This window comes from Salvia hispanica, chromosome 1 (genome assembly GCF_029641045.1).
Source record: "Salvia hispanica isolate PSC_SH4W2 chromosome 1, Shi_PSC_v1, whole genome shotgun sequence".
Lineage (NCBI taxonomy): Eukaryota > Viridiplantae > Streptophyta > Magnoliopsida > Lamiales > Lamiaceae > Salvia > Salvia hispanica.
In genome coordinates, this window is record NC_142692.1 from 3,116,452 (window position 1) to 3,138,897 (window position 22,446).

At 33.0% G+C, this 22,446-nt stretch overlaps 4 protein-coding genes across 4 annotated transcripts; all 4 read right to left on the reverse strand.

The window, feature by feature from the left end:
• Positions 1–482: 482 nt before the first annotated feature.
• Positions 483–2,438, reverse strand: LOC125219503 (heat shock factor-binding protein). Its single transcript, XM_048121493.1, has 5 exons — positions 2,350–2,438; positions 1,458–1,505; positions 1,158–1,181; positions 1,023–1,065; positions 483–821 (listed from the first exon to the last, which is right to left on the reverse strand). Exons 1-5 carry the CDS (start codon positions 2,350–2,352, stop codon positions 682–684), a joined length of 258 nt encoding a protein of 85 aa, XP_047977450.1. The 5' UTR covers positions 2,353–2,438; the 3' UTR covers positions 483–681.
• A 2,305-nt stretch (positions 2,439–4,743) lies between these two features.
• On the reverse strand, positions 4,744–6,524 carry LOC125222150 (xyloglucan 6-xylosyltransferase 2-like). The gene has a single exon (XM_048124629.1). The coding sequence runs from the start codon at positions 6,339–6,341 to the stop codon at positions 4,968–4,970; it is 1,374 nt and encodes a 457-aa protein (XP_047980586.1). The 5' UTR covers positions 6,342–6,524; the 3' UTR covers positions 4,744–4,967.
• A 1,273-nt stretch (positions 6,525–7,797) lies between these two features.
• On the reverse strand, positions 7,798–9,011 carry LOC125221439 (expansin-B4-like). Its single transcript, XM_089062219.1, has 5 exons — positions 8,915–9,011; positions 8,500–8,612; positions 8,217–8,407; positions 7,921–8,051; positions 7,798–7,829 (listed from the first exon to the last, which is right to left on the reverse strand). The coding sequence occupies exons 1-5, from the start codon at positions 9,009–9,011 to the stop codon at positions 7,798–7,800; spliced, it is 564 nt and encodes a 187-aa protein (XP_088918345.1).
• A 1,814-nt stretch (positions 9,012–10,825) lies between these two features.
• LOC125221438 (expansin-B4-like) lies at positions 10,826–16,283 on the reverse strand. The gene is made up of 6 exons (XM_089062255.1): positions 16,254–16,283; positions 15,169–15,326; positions 11,654–11,799; positions 11,456–11,568; positions 11,188–11,378; positions 10,826–11,009 (listed from the first exon to the last, which is right to left on the reverse strand). Exons 1-6 carry the CDS (start codon positions 16,281–16,283, stop codon positions 10,826–10,828), a joined length of 822 nt encoding a protein of 273 aa, XP_088918381.1.
• Positions 16,284–22,446: the final 6,163 nt, after the last annotated feature.

Consider the following 22,446-nt stretch of genomic DNA (forward strand, 5'->3'; position numbering starts at 1 on the left):
TTTATATATTAGTTTTATAATAAAATGTGAGTAGGAATGAGTTAGTGAAATATGAGGTCCACTACCAAATTGGTAAAAGTGAAATGAAACAAATTTTGGGGGACGAACGGAAATGAAAAAATGAGACAAATTTTGGTGGACGGAGGGATTATTAATTTTTACAAATCACACAAAAAATTTATACTAAATTTGTTCATTTTCTAATTTAAATTATTGAAATCAATTAAATGTATAAAACAAAATATATTGTGCCTTTATGAACCAACCACAATTATTTACACGAATTATACTTAAATAGGGGATGGAATATAAACAATGTAATCCAGTTAATATTTTTCATTAAGATTAGAGTAATTAACAACATGATGGAATTTCTTTAAAACATACTCCATCATTGTATAGTTTTACCTAAACGATAGATCTATATAATTTCTTTGCCTATATAACATGTTTTACATAAAAACTACAAGTAGTACTAATAATTAGCATAACTGCAAACGGATCTCTGATTAGAAAACACAGTCGAATATCAATCACAAGTTTGTGCTCCTAGAGCTAGTGATTCTTGTATAATGTCTCCTCAACAGTAATTGAGACACTGTGAATTGATACAAATAACAATCATAAGCAAGCAAGAAATAGCATCAGCAATACTCCGGATATAAATGTACACTCATTTCTTTAACTATCTCCACCGGACTTTGGTTCTTCTCCAGTCTTTGCTGGATTTGAAGGCGATGCAGAGCCTTCTTGACCCATCTCGGTCCTAAGATCGTTGATGCTCTGCTCCAACTCATCAATCCGGTTGCCCATCTCATCAAGTGCAGTCTTGTTAAGGAACTCAAGCAATATGTATCAATTGAATATGAACGGAAAAACAAAGAAGTATTCAGTTATCAAGAGTCATATAAATGCCATGGTAACCCATCTCCAAGTTTAATTGATGATTTACTCTTTTGTTCATAAAGAAAAACAGGTAGCATCCCTAAAACAACACAATTATGCCGACTACTGAAGGATATTTTTAGAGATGATAGATCCTGACATTGTCTGAAACCTCGATTGCTGCACAATGAGAAAGGAAATAAATTAGGAAGAACCAAAGAGCAAAAATACATGAATGGAAACTTAGATTCATATTAACAATAGCTACTCACCATTTGCTGAAGAAGATTTTGCACCTATGTAGTAAAAGAGAGAAATTAGCACAACTAACAGTGGAAAATAGCCATTAATCTAGTCACATGCTCCATGTAAGAGAAACAAGCAAATACCCACTCTCCATTAGCATAAAGGAAAGATAATAGAAGTAAAGATGCAAAGATAACAATGAGATTCATACTGCCAACTAATCAGAAACCAATAACAGAATTCAAAACCTGGCTGATTAACATCTTGAGTGAATGAAAATAACTGACAAATCAACCATAAATTTTAGTTCATACAAGAGAACTTACAAATGCAGTCATGTCAGCCGTGCTTTGTTTGGCGTCATCTTGACCATCCTGCAATTGAAGTATAAATATTGTAAGTAATACCCCATCATAAACAGTAAGTAAAAGAAAAGTTCACGTGGTAGAACTATTAAAAACAACGCTGTATGTTGAACAGAAGAGAGGTTTTGAACAAGAACCTATCAACTGGATACCAAAACATCCACAAAAGGGCTTTAATTGTAAATGTGAAATACTATATTTACAAACAAGAGCACTATATTTTAGTATTCATAACACTATCATCTGAAAGAAACATTGTAACCCTTGATCAGAATACAAGAAGTTCGATAACACAGCCGTGTGAAACAATTTCATCAATATCGCATAACATGATTCGTGGCTTTCATAATAACTAACTCACTGAAGAAGAGGAAGCTTAGACAACTCATATAATATCGCACAGATGTGTTAGATATCATACAACAAATAAATCCTAACAGTACAGATTAGGAATATATACGAACTATTGGCTGCAAAATAAGAATAGCAACATAATTTGTGATGCATCCTTATCCTCCAACAATATGAATAGTCATCTCACCTATGCATTATACGTGGCTCCACAATCACAAAAACAGGCCTTAAACATTCGATTATTCAAATTGCAACCGCGAAAAATTCAATATGAAATGTCAACAACAGTCGCATCATATAATCAAATCGGATTCGGAAAAGTACAATGCGATAGCAATTTGATCATACAATCGAGCGATTCCACATACATCACATCCAAAACAACCGGTGAAATAAAAATGCGGGAGCTGAACGGAGAAAAAACAAACAAAAACGAGAATCCAGACGCAGGATCAACGACTCGAGATGAAAATCGAGAGAGAATGATCGAGTGATTTACCATTATTTGGGAGTTAAATCTTCGATGGAAATGCCCTAGAGAGAGAATTTGGGATGGAAATTTTTGAGATTTTGAATTCTGAAATGTGAATCTGTGACTGAGCTTTAATTTAATCGAATGGATCTAATCTTACTGGGCCGGGCCGGGCGGGTCGATTTTCCAACGACTGGGCTCCATCTGCAACGGCCCATTTACCAAATAATTTGAGCCCGTGAGTTTTAATATTGCATTAATTTTTTCTATCTAACTATTTTACATTTTAAACTCGCGAGTCAAATGAGGACACGTGCTGCAAATTTGTAGGACGTATGGAGTATCAAGTAATATATGTTGAAATTAAGATATGGTGGGATTAGGGATGTCAATTCAACCCGAAACTCATGAGCCAGCCCGAACAGTCCGATAAAATGAGCGGGTTAGGGCTGTAATTTAATTACCCGAATACAAAACAGGCTAAACGGGTTGGCCCGAATGGGTTGACGGGTTAAACGGGTTGGCCCAAACGGGTTGCGGGTTGATCCGATGGGTTGCGAGTTTTAATTAAAAAATATTAAGTTTTAAGAGTTTTTTTTTATATTTTTGAATCCTAAATCTTTATTCTACACAGTTATTAGTCTTATTCAATTTTCATTTTCTACTTTTCCACTTGATCCCGCAATATCAGCTTTCAAGTTCCACCTCAACTCATTATTGCACTGTCCCATCATCTACCAATAGTGTCTTACCAACACCAAAGCCAATCAAGACAAAATTAAGAACCAACCCATCAAAATCTCAATATATTTATCATTTTAATAATGATTCTTGTAAGATATGATTTTTTTATTTTCATAAAGAATTAGTTACAAACAATGTCAGAATAATGACACGAACACAAGCTTTAATTTATGTTGTAGTTGATCGAAATGAAAGGCTTCTTTTCAAGTATTCTTGAAGAAAACTATAAAAATTTAAAAATTTTATATAATTCCAAACTGAAAAGAAAAAAAAAGTATCTAAAATTTAAAATCATTTTATAGAAGAAAATTTTGATACAAGAGATTATTTTTGAAAGCTTTTAGGCCCGAATAGCCCGATAGGTTAGCTCAAAACCGGACGAGTTAGGGTTAGGGTTGAAAATTTATGACCCGAAAAATCCATAACCCAAATGGCCCGCACCTAAATAGTCCGACGACCCGAGTGGACTGGCCCGAACCCGAATGGATTAGCCCGATTGACATCCCTAGGTACTAAATTAAATATAGTGTTTGATACATTGATTAAATTTTTTTTTTAAATATTTGTACTAGCATGTTCCATGCATACATTGTACATTTTGCTTTCTGTATGAGTTAAAACTTAAGCTTGATTAATAAAACCATTCCCTCTGTTCAATAAGAAGCGAATTTCTTTTCTATATTATTCTCTGTACTCTATCTATCTCTATTTTAAATATTAATCATTTTTCTATATCTGGTGCTCGGAAGAAGTGTCTCGCTTATGACGGGACAGAAAAAGTATTAGTTAAGGATTAAAATTAACTTAAATTAGTCAGACATGCTTAAATATTCAAGCTAAATAGCGATTATTAGTATTACTATGGATAACAAAACTTTGTCTTAATTAAACACTTCAAAACGTTGAACGTATTCATTTAGCTACGACAAAACGCTCTCGTTGACACGTCGAGACCTGCTTGAAGTCCAAGAATGGCGATGAACAAGTTGATGGCCCTCCGATCTATGACAAGAACAAGGAGCCCGAGAAATACGTTGCCTAGCACACCGAGTAACAAGATAGAGACAGAGAGTAATTCAACATGAAGAACTAAACATATTGGGGGAAATAGGCTGCTAAATATATTGGCAGAATTAACAAAGGACATTTTTGTAACAAATAGTAATTCAAATGGAGGACAATAATGTCTTTCAAAATTTAGTTTCATACCAAAAAAGTGCAAGCCCATAAACAATGAACCAAAATTTTAACCAAACACAAATTAGGAACCCAAGCTCAAATATGGGTGAACTGAAAATCCTAAGACAAGCAATCATCACACTACAGTGCTAAACTAAACCTCACCTATGTTGCCTTTTCAAATCAATCAACTACCTAATAATCACATCAGAACCATATCCAAACAAAACAAGATAAGAGAAGCTAAGTATCATAGATTAACAACTAATGATAGGCAAAGATTTTCTATGTTTACCTGCAGTGTGCAAAATGACTCCAGAAGCAAGCTGCAAGCTTCCGAAAACTGAAAGCCAACATCAGCAAATGATATTACAATAGAAAAGGCATAACCAAAGATCCAAACTAGAGCAGTTCATAGCAATCAAATGTTCAAATCCTAGCATATGTGGTAAACTAGACAGCATGGCATAAATAAAGCTCAAGGTAAACTTCAATGGCTGGTAAAGAATATGATCTGGTTCCTGTCCTTTTAAGGCAATGTGGCGAAGAACAATCACCACAAACGTAAAATTACACTATGTCACAGCAGAAATCGCCATAAATAAAGGAATACATCAACAATAACTCTAAGATCACGTGATATAAGTAAAAATGACATGTATTATAACTTAAAAATACAAACCCCAGTTCAAAACCCCCTTTTTTTCTATGTCCACTCAAGATCAAGAAACAGTCTTCACAGCCTTAAACGAGGGGTGAAGCAAGCCGAGCTCATCCCTCACTTCAAGAGGCTTGCTCGTCTCGTTCCTAATCCTCACCACCTTCCTACTAGAAAGCGACTTATGCGTGAAGCCATACATCTGCAGTATCTGATTATCCCCAAAGTTGAACGCACGGTCCATCTGCTTCAAGCACCTCTCAACGGGATAATCCCCAAATTTCCCACAAGGCTTGCAACCCACAAAGTGAGTCACAAGAGGCCACCTGTGATCACCAAACCCGGGATGGTAGCTCTCAATCATCTGCTCATATTTATCCACCAAAATCCCCCAATAACCGTGCAGATAATAATGATTCTCGAGATAAACCTTGTCGCCCCACTTCTCCTTCTCCGTTGCCAAGATATACACCATTGCAGACTGATCATCCGCCTCAAACACCGGCCTGCCCGTCAGCTCCCTCGTCAGAATCTTCCCCGCATCCTCCCTAACCTTCCCCTTCGGCCCCATTGGCGCCCACGTATCAAGAATGTCCAACGACCACTGACAGTTCCTCAACAAGAAACTCCCGGTGTTCAATCCAATCCAATTCTTCTCATCATAAATCATCTCATCCCAACCGTGCATCACAAAGTTGTGATCTTTATACCTCTCCCACGGCACCTCATAAGCCATATCAGTAAACATAGCATCACTATCCATCCACCATAGAAACTCCACCTCAGGGTGAGACAGCAGCAGCTTCCTAATCAACGGCAATTTCGCCCAAAAACCAGCCATTTCAGCATCAAGCAATGCCATATTATAGAAGATCTCAATCCCATGAACCCTAGTGTAATCAATCTTATTCTTGATCGATTTCAGCAAGTAATGATCCCCCACCGGATTCTCACACGGCGTCGGCGACGAACCCGTCACCAGCAAAACCCTAGGCTTATTCTCAGCGACGAAATTGGGGTAATCCGGATTGTTCTTCAGCCACTCCGATCTCTGCTCATCCCAATCCGATATTTTTGGGCCGAGGGAGTAAGGCTGCAATGGATCTCGCTTGAATTCGGGGAAGCCGTCGTCTGCATCCTTCAAGATCTTCTTGATATCGAAATCGGCGTAGTTTTTGCTACCGGAGTCGGCATTCCCGGTCGATTGGAGCTCGGAGACCTCCTCCAAGACGCGGCGCGGCTCGGCCCGCTTGCGGATGTGAGAGAAGGTCTCGCGGATGTCGTCGAGGTCCTTCTCCGGCGTGCCGAACTTCCCGGCGCCGATGTTGGCGCGCAGCACGATGAGCGTGAGGAAGAGGCAGAGCACCGTCAGCTTCGCCTTGCGGAAAGCGCGTTGGAGGCGGCGCGCGTTGAGCGGGCCGAGAACCCGATCCAGCATCGCGATTCGGGCCCTCTTCGAGCTGGGGAGTTGGTGATTCTCTTCGGTGAGAAGTGGAGATCGGAATCTGGGATTTTCGATGGAGGAAAATGGGGATCTGGGATTGGGACGCAGAGGTCAATTGCTGAATTTAAAAAGGGTTTTGAAGGGGAGAGGTGTCGGTGGAGAGAGTGATGAAGTGGGGAAGGCAAGATGGAGGTTGCTTTCAGACAGGAAGTTTTTAATTAGTTTTGATTAGAGTTGTTAATTGTGTGTTTAGGCGTTTCGTTAAGATGCAATTGCGTGTGGGGCCCACTTGCCGGTCAAGATTTTGGAAAATACTTCTAGGATTTTCATTGTAATAAAAAGGTAAATGGTATAATTGGATGTTTTAGGGGTATTTTTTCCAAAATTAAATCACCTCATTCTACATTACAGATTCACAGAATCACAATCAATTAATCCAAATTTAATAGTTGTCGAAAATCCAATTGATTTAATTATATTTTATCATATCATATTCATTCAATCATATATATATGGAACATGAAAATTAACGCACAATTAATAAAATAACAGAATACTTTATTTAAGGGAATGAATTTCTTAAAAATACAATGAGATATTTTTATAGAACATCTCAAAATAGAAAATGTTCTTATTTTTATTGAAACTGAAGTATTAAGAACGCATTATACAGCCTGCCTTGAGCTCTTGACCTTTCAAGTTGAATGGCTTGTAAATTGAGACACTTTGATTTTACTCGTTCTAATAAACAAATCTTTCATTTCCATTTTCGAAATAAAGATAGATGGGTGGTATAAAATAAGGAATTACTCCACTGTTAGATGTTTTATAAATGTTTTCTAAAAAATGGACTATTTGTTAAGACAAGAGAGGGTAATAGAGAGACGTTTATAGTAGATTAGTAGTAGTATATTTTGAAATAAGAAGTGGAAGCTTAAACAAATATGAATTGGAGTAGTTGGTTTAGTTCAATGTATTAATAATTCTTCAAAAATGAGTAGACGTATTTGGATATAAAAATGTTACGACAAAATTGTAATAAATCAATATTCACTACAAAGTAATAGGGTTCTTTTTTATTGCTTCCAACTTAAATCCATCTTCTATATACTTATGAATTTTCATTTATCTTCAATCAAAACACCGATTTCTCTGAATCATTAGTCCAATTTCCACACCATTTCATCACATTTACTTGTAAACAAAATCCAATTTCTTTAATTTATAATTAATTAAAATGATTAATAAGTCTCACCCTAATATATTAATTATTAACACACATTTTTGTATCCTAACTTGCATTTATTTTATAATGCTAGCATTCATCAAAAAAGTACTAGTCCAAGACAAGGATGTTAAACAACAAACATTGCATTCGATAATTAACGGAAATTAATTCTTGAGTAATATGTTTTTCCGGGAGTCCAATCTCTCGGCACGAGTCTATTAGCTACAACTGTTCTTGAGCTGCGATCTGTGAACCTAATTGAAAATGGTCCAATAGTTCCACTAGGCACATTAAATTTCCAAGTCTCACCCCAGTTACGTTGCATAGCCTCCCATGATTTCGAACCTTGACCTAATATCTCAATTCGATCGATTTCACCATCTCCATTCACATTCTCCACAGCCATGGCTAGATAGTAAGGGTTTGACCCCGAGTCGATCTTCACTGCTATATGAGCCCTGTAGTGGCATCTCACTCTGCATAACCATATTCAGTTCAAGGTGTTGGAAATAAACATACAAGTCATCGCATATGTAACATACAAACAAATAAATTGTTTACCCGGACTAATTCACTTTCTTTCCGGCTCCATATTCAACATGAGAGTGATAGAGAAAAAGAGATTAAAGAAAAAAGATTACCTCACATATTGAATGTTGATCCTTCCTGCATTTCTCAACTGATCTTCATGGCCAGGTTTTGCTAAAGAACCAAAAGCTTTTCCACTTAAGTCAAAGTGAAAAGGTTCATTGTTACATAGGCCAGGGCATTCGTCTGTGATTGTCACATGAATTGGATATCCCGAACAAGCTGGATTATCTCTGCATCTCACCTATAAATGGAGTAATCGTAATAACAATAATAGTATCAAAAAAATTAATTAATTCTTTTTTCAATCTCTGAAAAATATATTTGTAATAATACCATATAACATGTCCCACAGCCGGCACCGGAGCGGAATAAATTGCCATTTCCGGCCGAAATCATGCCGTGGTAAGGAGCATTTATCACATCATTTTCCAAACCACAAGCTCCACCTACAAAATCACAAAAGCAAATTCACATTTTCATATATATTACTCCCTCCGTCTCCGATTAAGGGTCACACTTTTCCAGTCCGTCCCCAATTAAGAGTAACACTTCATTTTTACCATAAATGGTAATAGGTTCCACATTCCACTAACTCATTTCACTCACATTTTATTATAAAACCAATATAAAAAAGTGGGTTCCACATTCCACTAACTTTTTCAACCAACTTTTCTTTACATTTCTTAAAACCCGTGCCCAGTCAAAGTGTGACTCTTCAATGAAAATAAATTTAAAATTATATTATTACCACTTCCTGCTCCGGTGGGGTTGCCGTACCAAGTCGCCACCGCCGGTAAGAAACCAACTCTATTGAGTGTCGCATTCACATTCACTGTGGAATGCATGCAAAGGCATAAGTCGTTTGAAACGGCCAAAATCAATAATAAAATATTAATGAAACGATTATATTTGATAGAAATAGACATGGTGACCCTAATGTTTGTTTTACCTACCTAGTAATCGTATTTATACGGTAATTTCTTATCAACATTGTATGAATATATCGGAAAGGGTTTTTGGCAATAGTATGTCATATTTGTTTTCCATATATAGTATATGAAATGCAAGTTATATAATTATAATTTATTGTATACGTTCTTCAATACCTTCTCAAATCTAGGATGGTATAGCATTATTCAGTTTTCAGTAAATCCATTTTATATAGTATTTCAATACCTAATTAGTCACTTCTTACAAATGTACTATTGATTTGGCTTTTTCTTTTTTGTTGATTATACTTACAAATTTCACTCATATGCTTTATCAATTAAAGTAATTGAAAAAACAAAGAAAGTTGCTAAGCCTGAAGTTGGACGTGGATTTGAAAAGTGATTATAATTGCAATAAATTTAAATTACTCCATATAATTTCTACATTCATATTGTACCTTCGTCCACTAACAATGGTCTTGACTCGGTATAATGAATGAAACAAGTGCAAAGTTTAATAAAATATACTCCTAAGATAAACAGAAAAAAACCCACTACTTAATAGGTATTGTTAGTGAAAAATTAGACTTAATTACACCGAAAGAAACTTATTAAAAAATAAAGATAAGCTAAGTTTTATAGATAGCTACATATATATATAAAAAAAACATAAGCGATGTACTAATTTTTAGGAATATTGGTACTAAAAACCTTGAATTTTGGCATAATTCTGGTATTTTCTAAAACCTTTTAAATTGTTTTAAAATATTACAAAATGTTATTTCTCAATCTAATCCAAATAAGATATTTCTGAGAAAACTTATTTTACGTACAACCGTGAAATGTTTATGATATTTTAGACCACTATTTAAGTTCATGACAAGTGGAACAAAAAATTACGTAGCAATGTACATTGATTTCATTGTGTCAAGTATTATATGAAAAAAGTTACGTGCATTAGTCGAATATAATGATGGCCCGTTGTTGGAATTAACACATGGAATGTAAAATGTGTAGTAACATTTTAGACAGATTTTAAAATTCGTGAAAATAGTTACCATTATTATGCCAAAGTCCCTAAATTTAGGGACCAATATCTCTATTTTTTATTTGTTAGAGTTATTAAAATTATTAAAAGATAAAACAACTAAATCTGTGAGTTTATGGGCCTGCCCCAATGGTGTGATAGTTTAATAGTAGTAAATAACTAAATATAAACATGATTTATTAATTTATCACGTTCAACAACAAAGAGGGTTGACATTTTCCAACGCCGGCATTTCCAAACAGACAGCAATGTAATTAACTAATTAAGTGACTAATAATCTAAACTTGTGATAATAGTATAATCAAAACATATATTGAAAAAATATATTATTGTCTTCCAATTTTCCAATTATAAGGAATGGCATTGTATGCTATAATGATACAGTGTTTCTGATTTAATGATCGTTAGACAACAAGACCTTTTTCTGAATTATTCAAACCAACTTCCATGTGACTTTATAAGATCTATGTATAAAATATGATTACATCATGATCAAAAACTATAAACTTCATACATTTAAAACTCCAACGATCCAAAATCAAAGGAAATTAGTTCCCGAATAATATGTCTTTCCAGGAGCCCAATTTGCTGGTATGATCCTATAAGCCACAACTGATCTTGAGCTGCGATCTGTAAACCTAATTGAAAAGGGTCCGGTGGTTCCACTAGGCACATTAAATTTCTAAGTCTCACCCCAATCACGTTGCATATCCCTCCATCCCCATGATTGCAAACCTTGTCCCATGATCTCAATTCGATCTATTTCACCATCTCCATTCACATTCTCCACAACCATGGATAGATAGTAAGGGTTTGATCCCGCGTCGATCTTCACTGCTAAATGAGCCTTGTAGTGGCATCTCACGCTGCATAACCATATTCAATTCAAGAAGTAAGGAAATATAAACTTGCAAGTCATCACTAATATAGCAAGATAAACACAATAAATTGTTTACCAAGTCATGATTATACTATTTGTTTTGGATAAAACTCTAACCCTAATAATTATAGGAATCAAGTTGAGAGAGAGAGAGAGAGAGTTGCCTTGTATATTGAATGTTGATCCTTCCTGCTTTTCTTAACTCTTCTTCATGACCAGGTTTTGCTAAATAACCAACAGCTTTACCACTTAAGTCAAAGTGAAAAGGTTCATTATTACAAAGGCCAGGGCATTCGTCTGTAATTGTCACATGAATTGGAGATCCTGAACAAGCTGGATGATCTCTGCATCGCACCTAAAAATAATATTAAAAAAAATAATACTATAAAAATAAATATTTTTCAATCTCTCAAAAATAAATTTGAATAGTACCATATAACAAGTCCCACAATCGACACCAGAACGGAATAAATTGGCATTACCGGCAGAAATCATGCCGTAATAAGGGGCATTTATCACATCATTTTCCAAACCACAAGCTCCACCTACAAAATCACAAAATAAATTCACAATTTCACATATTCACATTCGATTAAAATAATTTAAATTAGGTTATAGTACTACTATTACCACTTCCTGATCCGGTGGGGCTGCCGTACCATGTTGCCACCGCCGGTAAGAAACGAGCTTTACTGAGTGTCGCGTTCACATTCACTATGGAATCTATGCAAAGTCCTAAGTCGATTGAGACGACCAAAACAAATAAGAAAATACTCCTATTAATGAAACGATTATAGTTGTTAGAAATAGACATGGTGACCTAATGTTTATTCTACCCACATTGTTCTCGTATTTATAAGGTAATTTCTTGTGAAAATTGTACGAATATATATGAAATAGATTTTGCCTTTTTGGCAATATTATAGCATATCATGTTTCTTTCAATATATAGTACTCCATATGAAATGCTAATTATATTACTAATGTACGTGTGTCGAAATCATTCTTAGTCCCTTCTCAAACATACATTCATATAGTGTACTACTATACTTCACTAACAATATTTATAATAGTTTATTTTCTATAATGATATTTAATTTTACTAATTTTGTATTAAAAGATGTAGATGAGTGAACCATAGTAGTACTATAGTTTTAATTTATTTCAATCATTCTTCAAAATCACTTTTCAAATCCATGTCCAACTTGAGGTTTATGATATCAGTTTCTTTGTTTGAGATACAATTGACAAATCGTAAAAATTATAATAAAATTGATAAAATCATTAATAATCAAATTGAAATAAGTTGAAAAGATTGAAATCGGATTAATAAATTAAATATTTAAGATATAATTGACACAATTACTAAAAGTTGAGATAAATATTACTCCACAAATTGTAAAAATTATAATAAAGTTAATAAAATTACCAAAGATCAAAAAAATTTCGACCATTAAATTTTATGTTCAGATGACATGAAATAAACATAATTTATTATTTTATTACGTTCATCAACAAATGATGGTTGACATTTTCCAACGTCTTCGCAAAAAGCAATGTGACTAAGAGCATCTCCAACCATTACACTAAACTCAAACCTATTTTAGTGTAAATGTCACACAAAACATTGATTTTACTCCAACCATTTACACTAAACTCAAACCTAAAAGAATATTCATTACCCACTAACTTTTTATACTTTTCAATCTTACCTATATATTTTATCTAAAATTACACACTAACCCATGACACTTTGTCGATATCTTAAATTAAATAAGTATAATATAGTAAGATTTATTAATTAATATAACTAAATATGAAATCTATTATTTGTTAAATAATAAATTATAATATTCAAAAATTTAATTACAAATAAAATACTATATAAAAATATTTATGTGCACCGATAAGTTTTTAATCCATCTAAACTCACATTTTGATTCTGTATTGAAAAGTAACGGCTCTTAAAATAATAGATTTTTTTTAAATATGTTGAATAATATAATAATAATAATAATATAGGCCAGCCCACTATTTTTATAACTAATCAAATATGAATAAAATTGGATTAGGTTATTACTTCAAACTTCTTCATCACGCCGCTGAAATGTCTGTGTAAGTTTTTCAATCTCAGTATTTTAATTTTTCTACCTTCTCTTCTTCTATTTCGATAAATATAAATTGATTTGGACTTGAATGCAATCACTCAAACTACAAAAAGTGTTTTTGGTATACTTTTAGTGCAAACCTAGATATAGGTATTTTTTCTTCAAAAACCTATAATAGGATTGGTTTTGCAGTATTATTGGAGGTGTTTTTCTACTGCATTTTAGGTTTTCCAGTACTATTGGAGATGGTATAAGTATCCATTCAAATAATCAATCAGTTAGTGATAAATTTATATTTTATAGTGAACATCAGTTTATAAATATTAATTGATTTGAAACAAATTATCCTTACATATTAATTATTTTGAAATAATTTTTAAAAAATTGAAATTTTAACTTCACATATTTACATACTTATGAGAAAAATGTTTTATTGATCGCAATTATAAACCAGTCACAACAGAGCATCCAAAATGCAAAGAGTGAAAATACAAAGAGTGAAAATACACCGGACATATACGCAGTGGTGGAGGCACGATGGGCCAGGGGGGCCCTTGGGCCCCTCACCCATTTCAATATTTACTATATATTTTATATATAATTATTGTTTTAAATATGAAGTGGTAGCGTAATTGGATTGATATTCAGCCTCTTAGTACCAAGTTCGACTCCAATCTAGAGTTACTGATTCATTGTAACTTTTTATTTTTCATATCAGTAAATTTTGTTAATTTTTTCCTCTTTGTTTATGTCTTATGGGTTTTTTCACTTTAGTAACTTTTATTGATTGTTTCACTAGTAATTTTGTACATAAATCATTTTAATCATAAAGAATGGTTTTTATAATTTAAGAAGATAAAATAATTCTTTGATTTCATAAATATTGTTAAATATTATAATATTAATAAAATCAATTTTAATGTGATGCTCTTTATTAAACAAAATATTATACTAGTAGATAATAATTCTTTGATCTAATTATAAATACTATCAAATTATGTGATAAAATAGTTTTTCTAAAAAATCTATTCGCTAATTAGTTTTCTCATCATCCATTTCTCATCTACGGTTTTTTATATTTTTCACGTTCGAATTGTTTCCATGTTGTTAGCACTAAACACACTTAATATATTTTAATGGTAATTTGGACCCTCCACTGTTAAAATTCTGGCTCCGCCGCTGCATATACGTGGTTCGATTACTTGGAACCTATGTCCACGAGAGAATGAGAGAGCTTTATTGATCGCAATTATAAACCAGTTATAACAGAGCATCCAACTCGAACACAAAGCTCTACAAACATACACCAAAAACTAGCTATTCATTGTATCCTATCTATGATCAAACTCACTCACTAGCTTAATGATTAAATCCTTCTAAGATATCTCTTTGAAGGAGTATTAAGATATCAATTGAGGCCATACGTAATTTATAATATGCCACCTTTTATAATGGCGAGTGATCAATTGAGAGGCCGTTTGCATAAAACTATTCATTGACATCAATTTAATTCACTTGCAAAATATTTAAATAATTTTATTATTGGAAAAATACATTGTTACACTCTCAAGTCACAATTGTCCAACAGTTAATATACGAATTTGTTTAAGTAGAAGATTCGGAAATGAAGATATTACAGCATTATGTTTTGAGACGTAATTGACAATTGAAAACCCAATTAAAGTAGTACTATATATTTCGAAAATATTAATTTATGAATATTTCCACTTTATTGGTGCGCATGCACATTAGTTTTTCAATACTATAGAAAACAATCGATGTATTTTCAAAATTTATGAATAAAATATTTTCTAGATTATAAATATAAATTTCTAGAAGAGGGACTTAATTTTTTTTTACTATAAATATATGCATTTGTAGCTTATAGTCCATTCTCTTTCTATCTTTTTTACCATCACGCATTCAAAATTTTCTCTAGATTTCAGCTATTCTTCTATACATGAGATAGTGAGTAGGCTCTATTTCTTACCAAAAACTGATGTTCATTATGCATCATTCAACTATGCCAGGCCCTACAATAGAAGTTCGGCCTGCACGGTTGCACCCATAATAACCCAATTTGCATTTATTGACAAGATGGTGCTAACTGGAGCAACATCGTAGACCGTGTCCAAAATTGAGTGCCAAAAGTCTCTTGTGTCCTTCAAACTCTCATTTTGCTGAAATGGTGTTAACTGCAAAGCAATAGCTTTATCCCGAAAAAAACAGCAAAAATAAATGGCCAAAAAAATTGGGTCAAAACTGCAGCCCAATTCTTATTAATTGAACGCCCCATTAAGTTGTCAATTAGATGGGCCAGCAATCGGGAGAAATGAGGATTTTTGTTTTTATACGCGGTATAAATTATACTTTAAAATTACTAAGTGTATTAATTTTGGTAAACTTAGTCTAATTAGTTTAATTAGCTGCAATATGATTATAGATTTATAGTGACCAATTTCGAATTTTATTTTGAATTGGGCTTATGTGTTCGGCCTTTTCACTTTTTAGAAAGTTTGGGCTATGCATATTAATTTTGAATGGGCTATTGAGTTATTCTATTGTATTTGGGTAGGTGTATAAATTATTTTCCGCCCTTTTGTTTGGAAGTTTATACTATAATAGTATAATATTTTATAATTCTGTTATGCTTTAGTTGAACTACTATTATATTATTTCTTACAACTTAATTAAGTACATTTCGATTTTTTTGCATATTATGAAAAGAATTACTCTCTCTGTCCCGTAAAAAATGTAACACTTGGGGGACTGCACGAAATTTTAGGAGGTTTATTTTGTGTGTTAGGTAGAAAGAAAAAAATAATATTTATATTGTTGTGAGATATAATCTATACAATATATAAAAGGGGAGTTTTGAGGGTATTTCGGGAAATAAGGAGAGTTTTGGGTATTTAGAATAATGCCTTTTTAAAATAGATATTATTATTTATATATAAACATGAATGTTGAAGAGAACGTGTTTTGATTTAGAGCCAATTATTTAGTTTCCATAGTTAGTGCATGAGTGGTATAGTTAGTGGCATAATGTTGCATATTGTTCTCTAATATTTGTAATCCTTTGGCTGCGGTGTTGCTATTAATGCTGCTTGAACTTGGATTACCTGTTCCTGCTGGCTCGAAAGAGGATTCATCGCCGATAAGACTGAATCGCTGTTAAGGATGAAGTTCCTTAACTCGGATAATTCGCGTCGAACGTCGCGGGAGCTTTTGCCCGTCGATCAATCCGGCATCAAATTTAGGGATAAACGGTAGTCGCGGGAGCTTTGCCCGTCGATCAAACCAAACAAAGAAATTAAAATACGATAAACGGAAAATAAGATAATTTGATTCTCTTGAATGTCATAGAAAGTTACAATATCTCATATTTATAAGACTATTCTGACTTAGGGAACTAGAAATAAAGATACTAAGAATATATGGAAAGATATGCTAAATAATACTACTAAACTAAATAATAGAGATATTGGATATTTGTGGATATATCCGTATCAATCGCATGATTTTAGACGAGTAATTTCTTCTTTTATTTAATTTTATTCGCGGTTTAGTTCGATGTGTTGGTGATGCGCATTTTCCATTTGATTTTGTGGTGGTAGTAGCAATGGAGGTGAAGGATTGGGGGAAAGAGGAGAACAGAGGACGGAGGTGTATCGTGGGAGCCTAGAGCTTTCATCTACCACAATTTTTTGGTGAGTTTTTTTATATATTCGTTTTAATTAGTTTGCTTAGGAGCTAGAATTGCGAATAGGATTTTGAGCGAGTTCAAGTTATTTGATTGATTTTAACTCTAATTGAATTTTGATTGAATCACATGAGGTTCAAGTTACAGCAACATTTTAGAGAAGATGTTAGGATTGGAGATGTTGTATACAATATAGAGTTGGAGATTTGGATGTACTGATATTAGTGAAAATAGTTGATTACATCTACATGTTAAATCCTCATCAATGTTGATTATACGAAATTTAAATAAATTACATCTAAATTTATTTTCTTGAGCTTTTAACAAAATATCCAATTTCATGAGACATAATTACTCATTAGTACTCAACATAGTGTTTAATTACTTTTGATGTAAAAGATTTATAATTTATATTTGTAGCAGAGGCTTATAATTAATACTAATATAAGGAATTAAGGATCACACACGGGGACAGGCATGCAAACATTTTAGTTTAAATGCCCCATTGTTTAATTTCAATGTGTTTATGTTATTTGAATTTCATTTTAAATCATTTTTAATTCATTATTTCTGTAATCCTAGATTATCATTGCTTTAGAGCGATGCATGTGTTTTATGGAAAATTTCTTGAATCTAATTGCAGTTTACATTATTGCTCCTTTGACGTGATATAGATTTTCGTTTGACTGCTCGATCTTTTGTTGATAGTCCAAGGCAGAGTGTGAGCATTTGATAAATCGTGCCGCGCCGCACATGGTGAAATCAATGGTCGTAGATAGCGAAACTGGGAAGAGTGATTTAGGATTGTCCTATGCAGATCAGAGTTTGGTGCCCTATTAATCTACTTATATATTTGACCGAACAGATCTCCTTGGAGAATAAAAAAAAATGGGTGATTGGATTTCTCCTATTGGTGTATGCATTTCTTACAGTACAGTTTTAGTGTGAGAAGTGAGATTTATTAATGTTTATACACTGACTCTCGATCATCATAATTCATAATATAATTAATTGTAGGTTATTACAATAAGTGCCTCCGCGAACAAGCTGTCAAATATTCAGAAGCAAGCAGATGAATATGCAAGATTGATTATGGAATTAGAATTGGGCCCTAAGTACGTGGAGTGAGTGGGAGGTTTAATTCTTTATTGTAATAGATTTTTATCTTCCTACTCCATGATTTAATGTTTAAACATTATATAATGTTATTTGTTTCAAATTTATTATGCTTCAATTTGTATAGATTTTTTATTCTCATATAACAAAAATTGTTACGTTCATTGTTAATATTGATTCTGATATTATTTAATTAATTTACTATTGAAAATTAATATTTTAAAAATATATTAATCTGTGCATAGCACAGGCGTGATACTAGTTTTCTAAAAATGGAATTGTGACACTTTTAGTGGGACAAACTAAAACAGAAAGCGAGACATCTTTTATTTAATTTGGTTTACTAATAATAATTTTTTTATCTTACGGTGTTGGTGGTTTCGTTGAAAGCCCTATTATTATAGATGATTTTGTTCGTGATGACGTGATTCACCTATTGTGAGCGAGATTAATTTTGTTTCGTCGTAACTAAATTAAAATGGAGGTATTTTTTATAATCCTTTGTATTAAATATTAGTAATTATTACTTTCATAACTATTTGGAGCATTCAACTATAATAATATTTAAATCCGCATATTGTTAAAATGGATTTGCTATTTTGTTATAGAAATATGTAAATAATTTGACTTTTTATGGGCATTCATTTTTTTATTTGCACACTATTCACATAATGGTGATGCTTTGTTCTTCTGTTCACATTGTGGTGCATTATTTTGGTACGAGGAACGTCTTGAGAAACTAAATAAACCAAAAATTGAAAATATTCACTTTATTATATGATTGAGAATGTTGAGATTCCTAAAGATGATATGTCCTCCTAAGATCATCTTCGGTTGATGTTCTCTAATAATTTGAAAAGTGCTCACTACTCTAAAAACATTCGTTCATATAAGTCGATGTTTTGATTTACCTCTATGGTTGAAAAAATTGATAATAGTTTGAACATCTGTCATTCATCGCCTATTTGCCATTTACATGGTCAAAACTACCACTTAGTCGGTATTAGTTTATTACCAATAATTGTTTTCTCTATATTAGTTATTCTTGAAGGATGTTTATATTTTTTTCCCTCATATCTTTCTGTTAAAGTGGATCGATAAATTAATATATTTAGAAGTAAAAGTATGTTTTTTGAAATGTTAATAATCATATTTATACAAACAATATTTCAGTAGTTTTTATTCTTAAATTGCAAAAAATTCAACAATATTATATTTTTAAAAAATATATTTGATTTTTTTTAAAGATAACTTGGCCCGTGCATAGCACGGATGGTAAAACTAGTGGTGTTAACGGCAAAGCAATAACTTTGTCCCGAAAAAAGCAGCAAAAAATAAATGGCAAAAAAAATTGGGTCTAAACTGCAGTCCAATTCTTATTAACTGAACGCCCCATTAAGTTGTCAATTAGGTGGGCCCAACAATCGTATTTCTGCTCTTGTTTCATATCTTGAGAACCCACTCATGCATAGTGAACAAGCCCGTAGCTCTTAAACAATATGGTCTTACACATGAAATTAGTTTTCTGAATGCTTTTTTGCCCTTTTATCTATTATTAGTAATAATGTTTGTTTTGTATCCACGATTCGCTCGCCCAACTGTTTTTGTGGTTGAGAATTGCTTTTCTTGATATATTGTATTAGCATATGGAGTATTATTGTTGGGCTATCTTATTTAACCTCATCGTTTTTAATTTTCCATCGACATTTTGCGCATATAATGTTTAAGAATATAATAATGCATTGCCAACGGATAACTAGGTGGTAACTAGAACGGATAAGTTTTAAAGTTGATCTCGAAAAATGGAAAAAATAAACTGAATGTAAATAAGCACAGTACGCAAATTGACATTTAGTATTTTTGCTTCCATTGTATTGAATTATAATATGCTAAGGGGCTCGATAAGATTGTACAACTTGCACAATACGAAGAACGGGACTTGATTCTCAAAGAGCATCAGATCATGTTGCAGGTTGTTGATCATCCAGTCCATTTTTAAGATAGGATCAATATCTTGACTAAAATGTAACGCAAATGTGCGAATTAGTTGGATGATGAAGCATCCATCCAGAAGAAGCATATGTATAAATTGAGATCGGGTAAGAGTATCAGGCAAATCATTGTAGCATCCTCTTGCTTCAACTTCAACGGTGGCTACAGAGCTGGCGTACATTTGAACGTTGCTAGGTGGGTTATTTTCTTGAAGCAGGAGGAGGTCCAGATAGTGCAACTTGTGGTGCTCCATGGCCTTCAGATGCTCCTTATCGCGATGATAAGGGCCTATAGCAATCACATTAGGTTCATAGGCTTTGTGGTTTAGATTGCGTAACTATCGATGGACTTTGTATATTGAGCATTTTGGAGGAGTACGAGAGAGTTTAGCCAGTTTTGCTTCCAACTTGGAAGCAAAATTTGTTGAACTCTCCAATACACCTCCAAAATGCTCAATACAAAAAGTCCATCGACAGTTACGCAATCTAAACTCGAAAGCTTTTGAACCTGATGTGATCGCTATAGGTCCTTATCATCGCGATAAGGAACATCTGAAGGCCATGGAACGCCACAAGCTGCGCCATATGCACCTTCTGCTTCATGAAAATAACCCTCTCGACAATGTTCAAATGTATGCCACTGCTATAACCACAGTTGAAGCTGAAGGGCTATAGTTGAAGTTGAAGCAAGAAGATGTTACAATGATATGCCTGATACTCTTACTCGATCTCAGTTCGTATGAATGCTTCTTCTTGATGGTTGTTTCATCATCCAACTACTTGGCAAGTTTGCGTGACATCATATTAATCCACTTACAAACGGACTGATGATCAACAGCCAATAGCTTGATCTGATGCTCTCTGAGAATCAAATCCCGTTCTTCATCTTGTGCAAGCTGTTCAATCTTATCGAGCGCGATGACAATTGTTCTAGGCTCTAGACACTTCACATCTCCTTCTCTAGTCTCAATCCATAAAAGGCTACATAGAAATTCCGAACAGTATCTCCTCGCCAGGTGATGTTAGAAATATATAGTACTCCACTCAGGTAAATACTCATCTATTTAAGTTTTCAGCATTTCTTTTGTAAATTGTTGGTTATCAAAACACATGTGGACCACACTAATATCCCAATATCCCAAATCAAAACACACGTGGCAATCAAAACACACTAATATCCCAATATCCCAAATCAAAACACATGTGGCAATCAAAACACACTAATATCCCAATATCCCAATATCCCAATAGCCTTCGTGAAGAGCTCGACAAGAATAAGCATGAATAGTGTGGTCCACAAAAGATGCTTACGTGGAATTAAAATTTATTATTTTATTAGTTAATACACAAATGTTGGTGTAATTTTGATTGTCACATGTGTTTTGATTTGGGATATTGGAGAAAAATCAGAAACATCAAAAGTTCATGTATTTATATTCAAAATTTAAAGTTTATGTATTTATAGGCAAATAACCCTATGTTTTTCTTTTACTTCATAATTTATGTTTTAAATTCATGGAATCATGTTTTTATGTATAGTAAATAAGGTTGTATCCATATTTATTGTTGGAAAAAATACGCAAGTAATGTGAAAACATTAATATGACAATTTTTTTCTTCTATTTTTATGTATAAATCTTGCTAAAAGGAATTTGAGGCACAACTGAGGTGTTAATAACTGTTATCTTTGAATATTTTAAAGCGTCGCACACAGACATGCACATGTCTAATTTTAAATGATCACACACACGCACAAAGCACATTAAAGTTTGACAGGGTCATTTTTTATTTTGGTTTTAGAATAACTATAATAAGAAGTCAACTAGAATGGTTTAAATAATTTTTTATTTATAAAATTATTTTTAAGTTTTATGAATAATTAGTTTAATTGATAATTACAATCATATCCGTCGGTCTACTAAAATTGGTGTTTTTATTTATGAAAATACTTTCATCATTTTTTTTCTATTTCTTTCTCATAAATTATCCATTATTTCATAGAAAACAAGAACCATAGTACCATACACATGGTAAGAAATGATACTCGTATCAACTTGATATTCCCATAAATGAGATCAACTTAATCTCCTAGAATTAAAAAAATAAAATAATCTATACTGCAATTTGGCAATTCAAGACATTAATACACCGACAGCATACCTCAACAAGTATTATCTTTGCGTGATCCCACCATGACCAATAAATTAAATATCTTCTTATCTAGAATCCTCCTCATAAGGCTCCACCAAAAACAAAAGAGAATAAAATTTAAAAAAATACAGAAAATAAGGTTGTGTATCCATGTATTTTGTAGAACAATTGCCAATCTATTTTGTTTCTACTTTAATGAATATATATTTCCAAGATGAAGTATATGCAAATTGCAAAACTCTCAACTGGAGGAATAAAATTGAGGGTCTTTTGAACATTTTAAAGTCTCACACAAATACTACACTTGTCAAATTTGACTAGGACTCGAGTTCGTAGTTACACACGAATAACAAC

Coding starts and splice junctions, on each gene's coding strand:
- LOC125221439 (XM_089062219.1), bottom strand. CDS start 9,011: ATGCATTCCACAGTGAATGTGAATGCGACACTCAATAGAGTTGGTTTC. Junction 8,052..8,216: donor ATCAACATTCAATATGTGAG/GTAATCTTTTTT, acceptor ATGGTTATGCAG/AGTGAGATGCCACTACAGGG. Junction 7,830..7,920: donor AATTGAGATATTAGGTCAAG/GTTCGAAATCAT, acceptor ATTTTCAATTAG/GTTCACAGATCGCAGCTCAA.
- LOC125221438 (XM_089062255.1), bottom strand. CDS start 16,283: ATGAATCCTCTTTCGAGCCAGCAGGAACAG. Junction 11,800..15,168: donor GTGCAGGCCGAACTTCTATT/GTAGGGCCTGGC, acceptor TTTCATTAATAG/GAGTATTTTCTTATTTGTTT. Junction 11,010..11,187: donor ATCAACATTCAATATACAAG/GCAACTCTCTCT, acceptor ATGGTTATGCAG/CGTGAGATGCCACTACAAGG.
- LOC125222150 (XM_048124629.1), bottom strand. CDS start 6,341: ATGCTGGATCGGGTTCTCGGCCCGCTCAACGCGCGCCGCCTCCAACGC.
- LOC125219503 (XM_048121493.1), bottom strand. Junction 1,066..1,157: donor AAAATCTTCTTCAGCAAATG/GTGAGTAGCTAT, acceptor CTCATTGTGCAG/CAATCGAGGTTTCAGACAAT. Junction 822..1,022: donor AGGATCTATCATCTCTAAAA/ATATCCTTCAGT, acceptor ACAAGACTGCAC/TTGATGAGATGGGCAACCGG.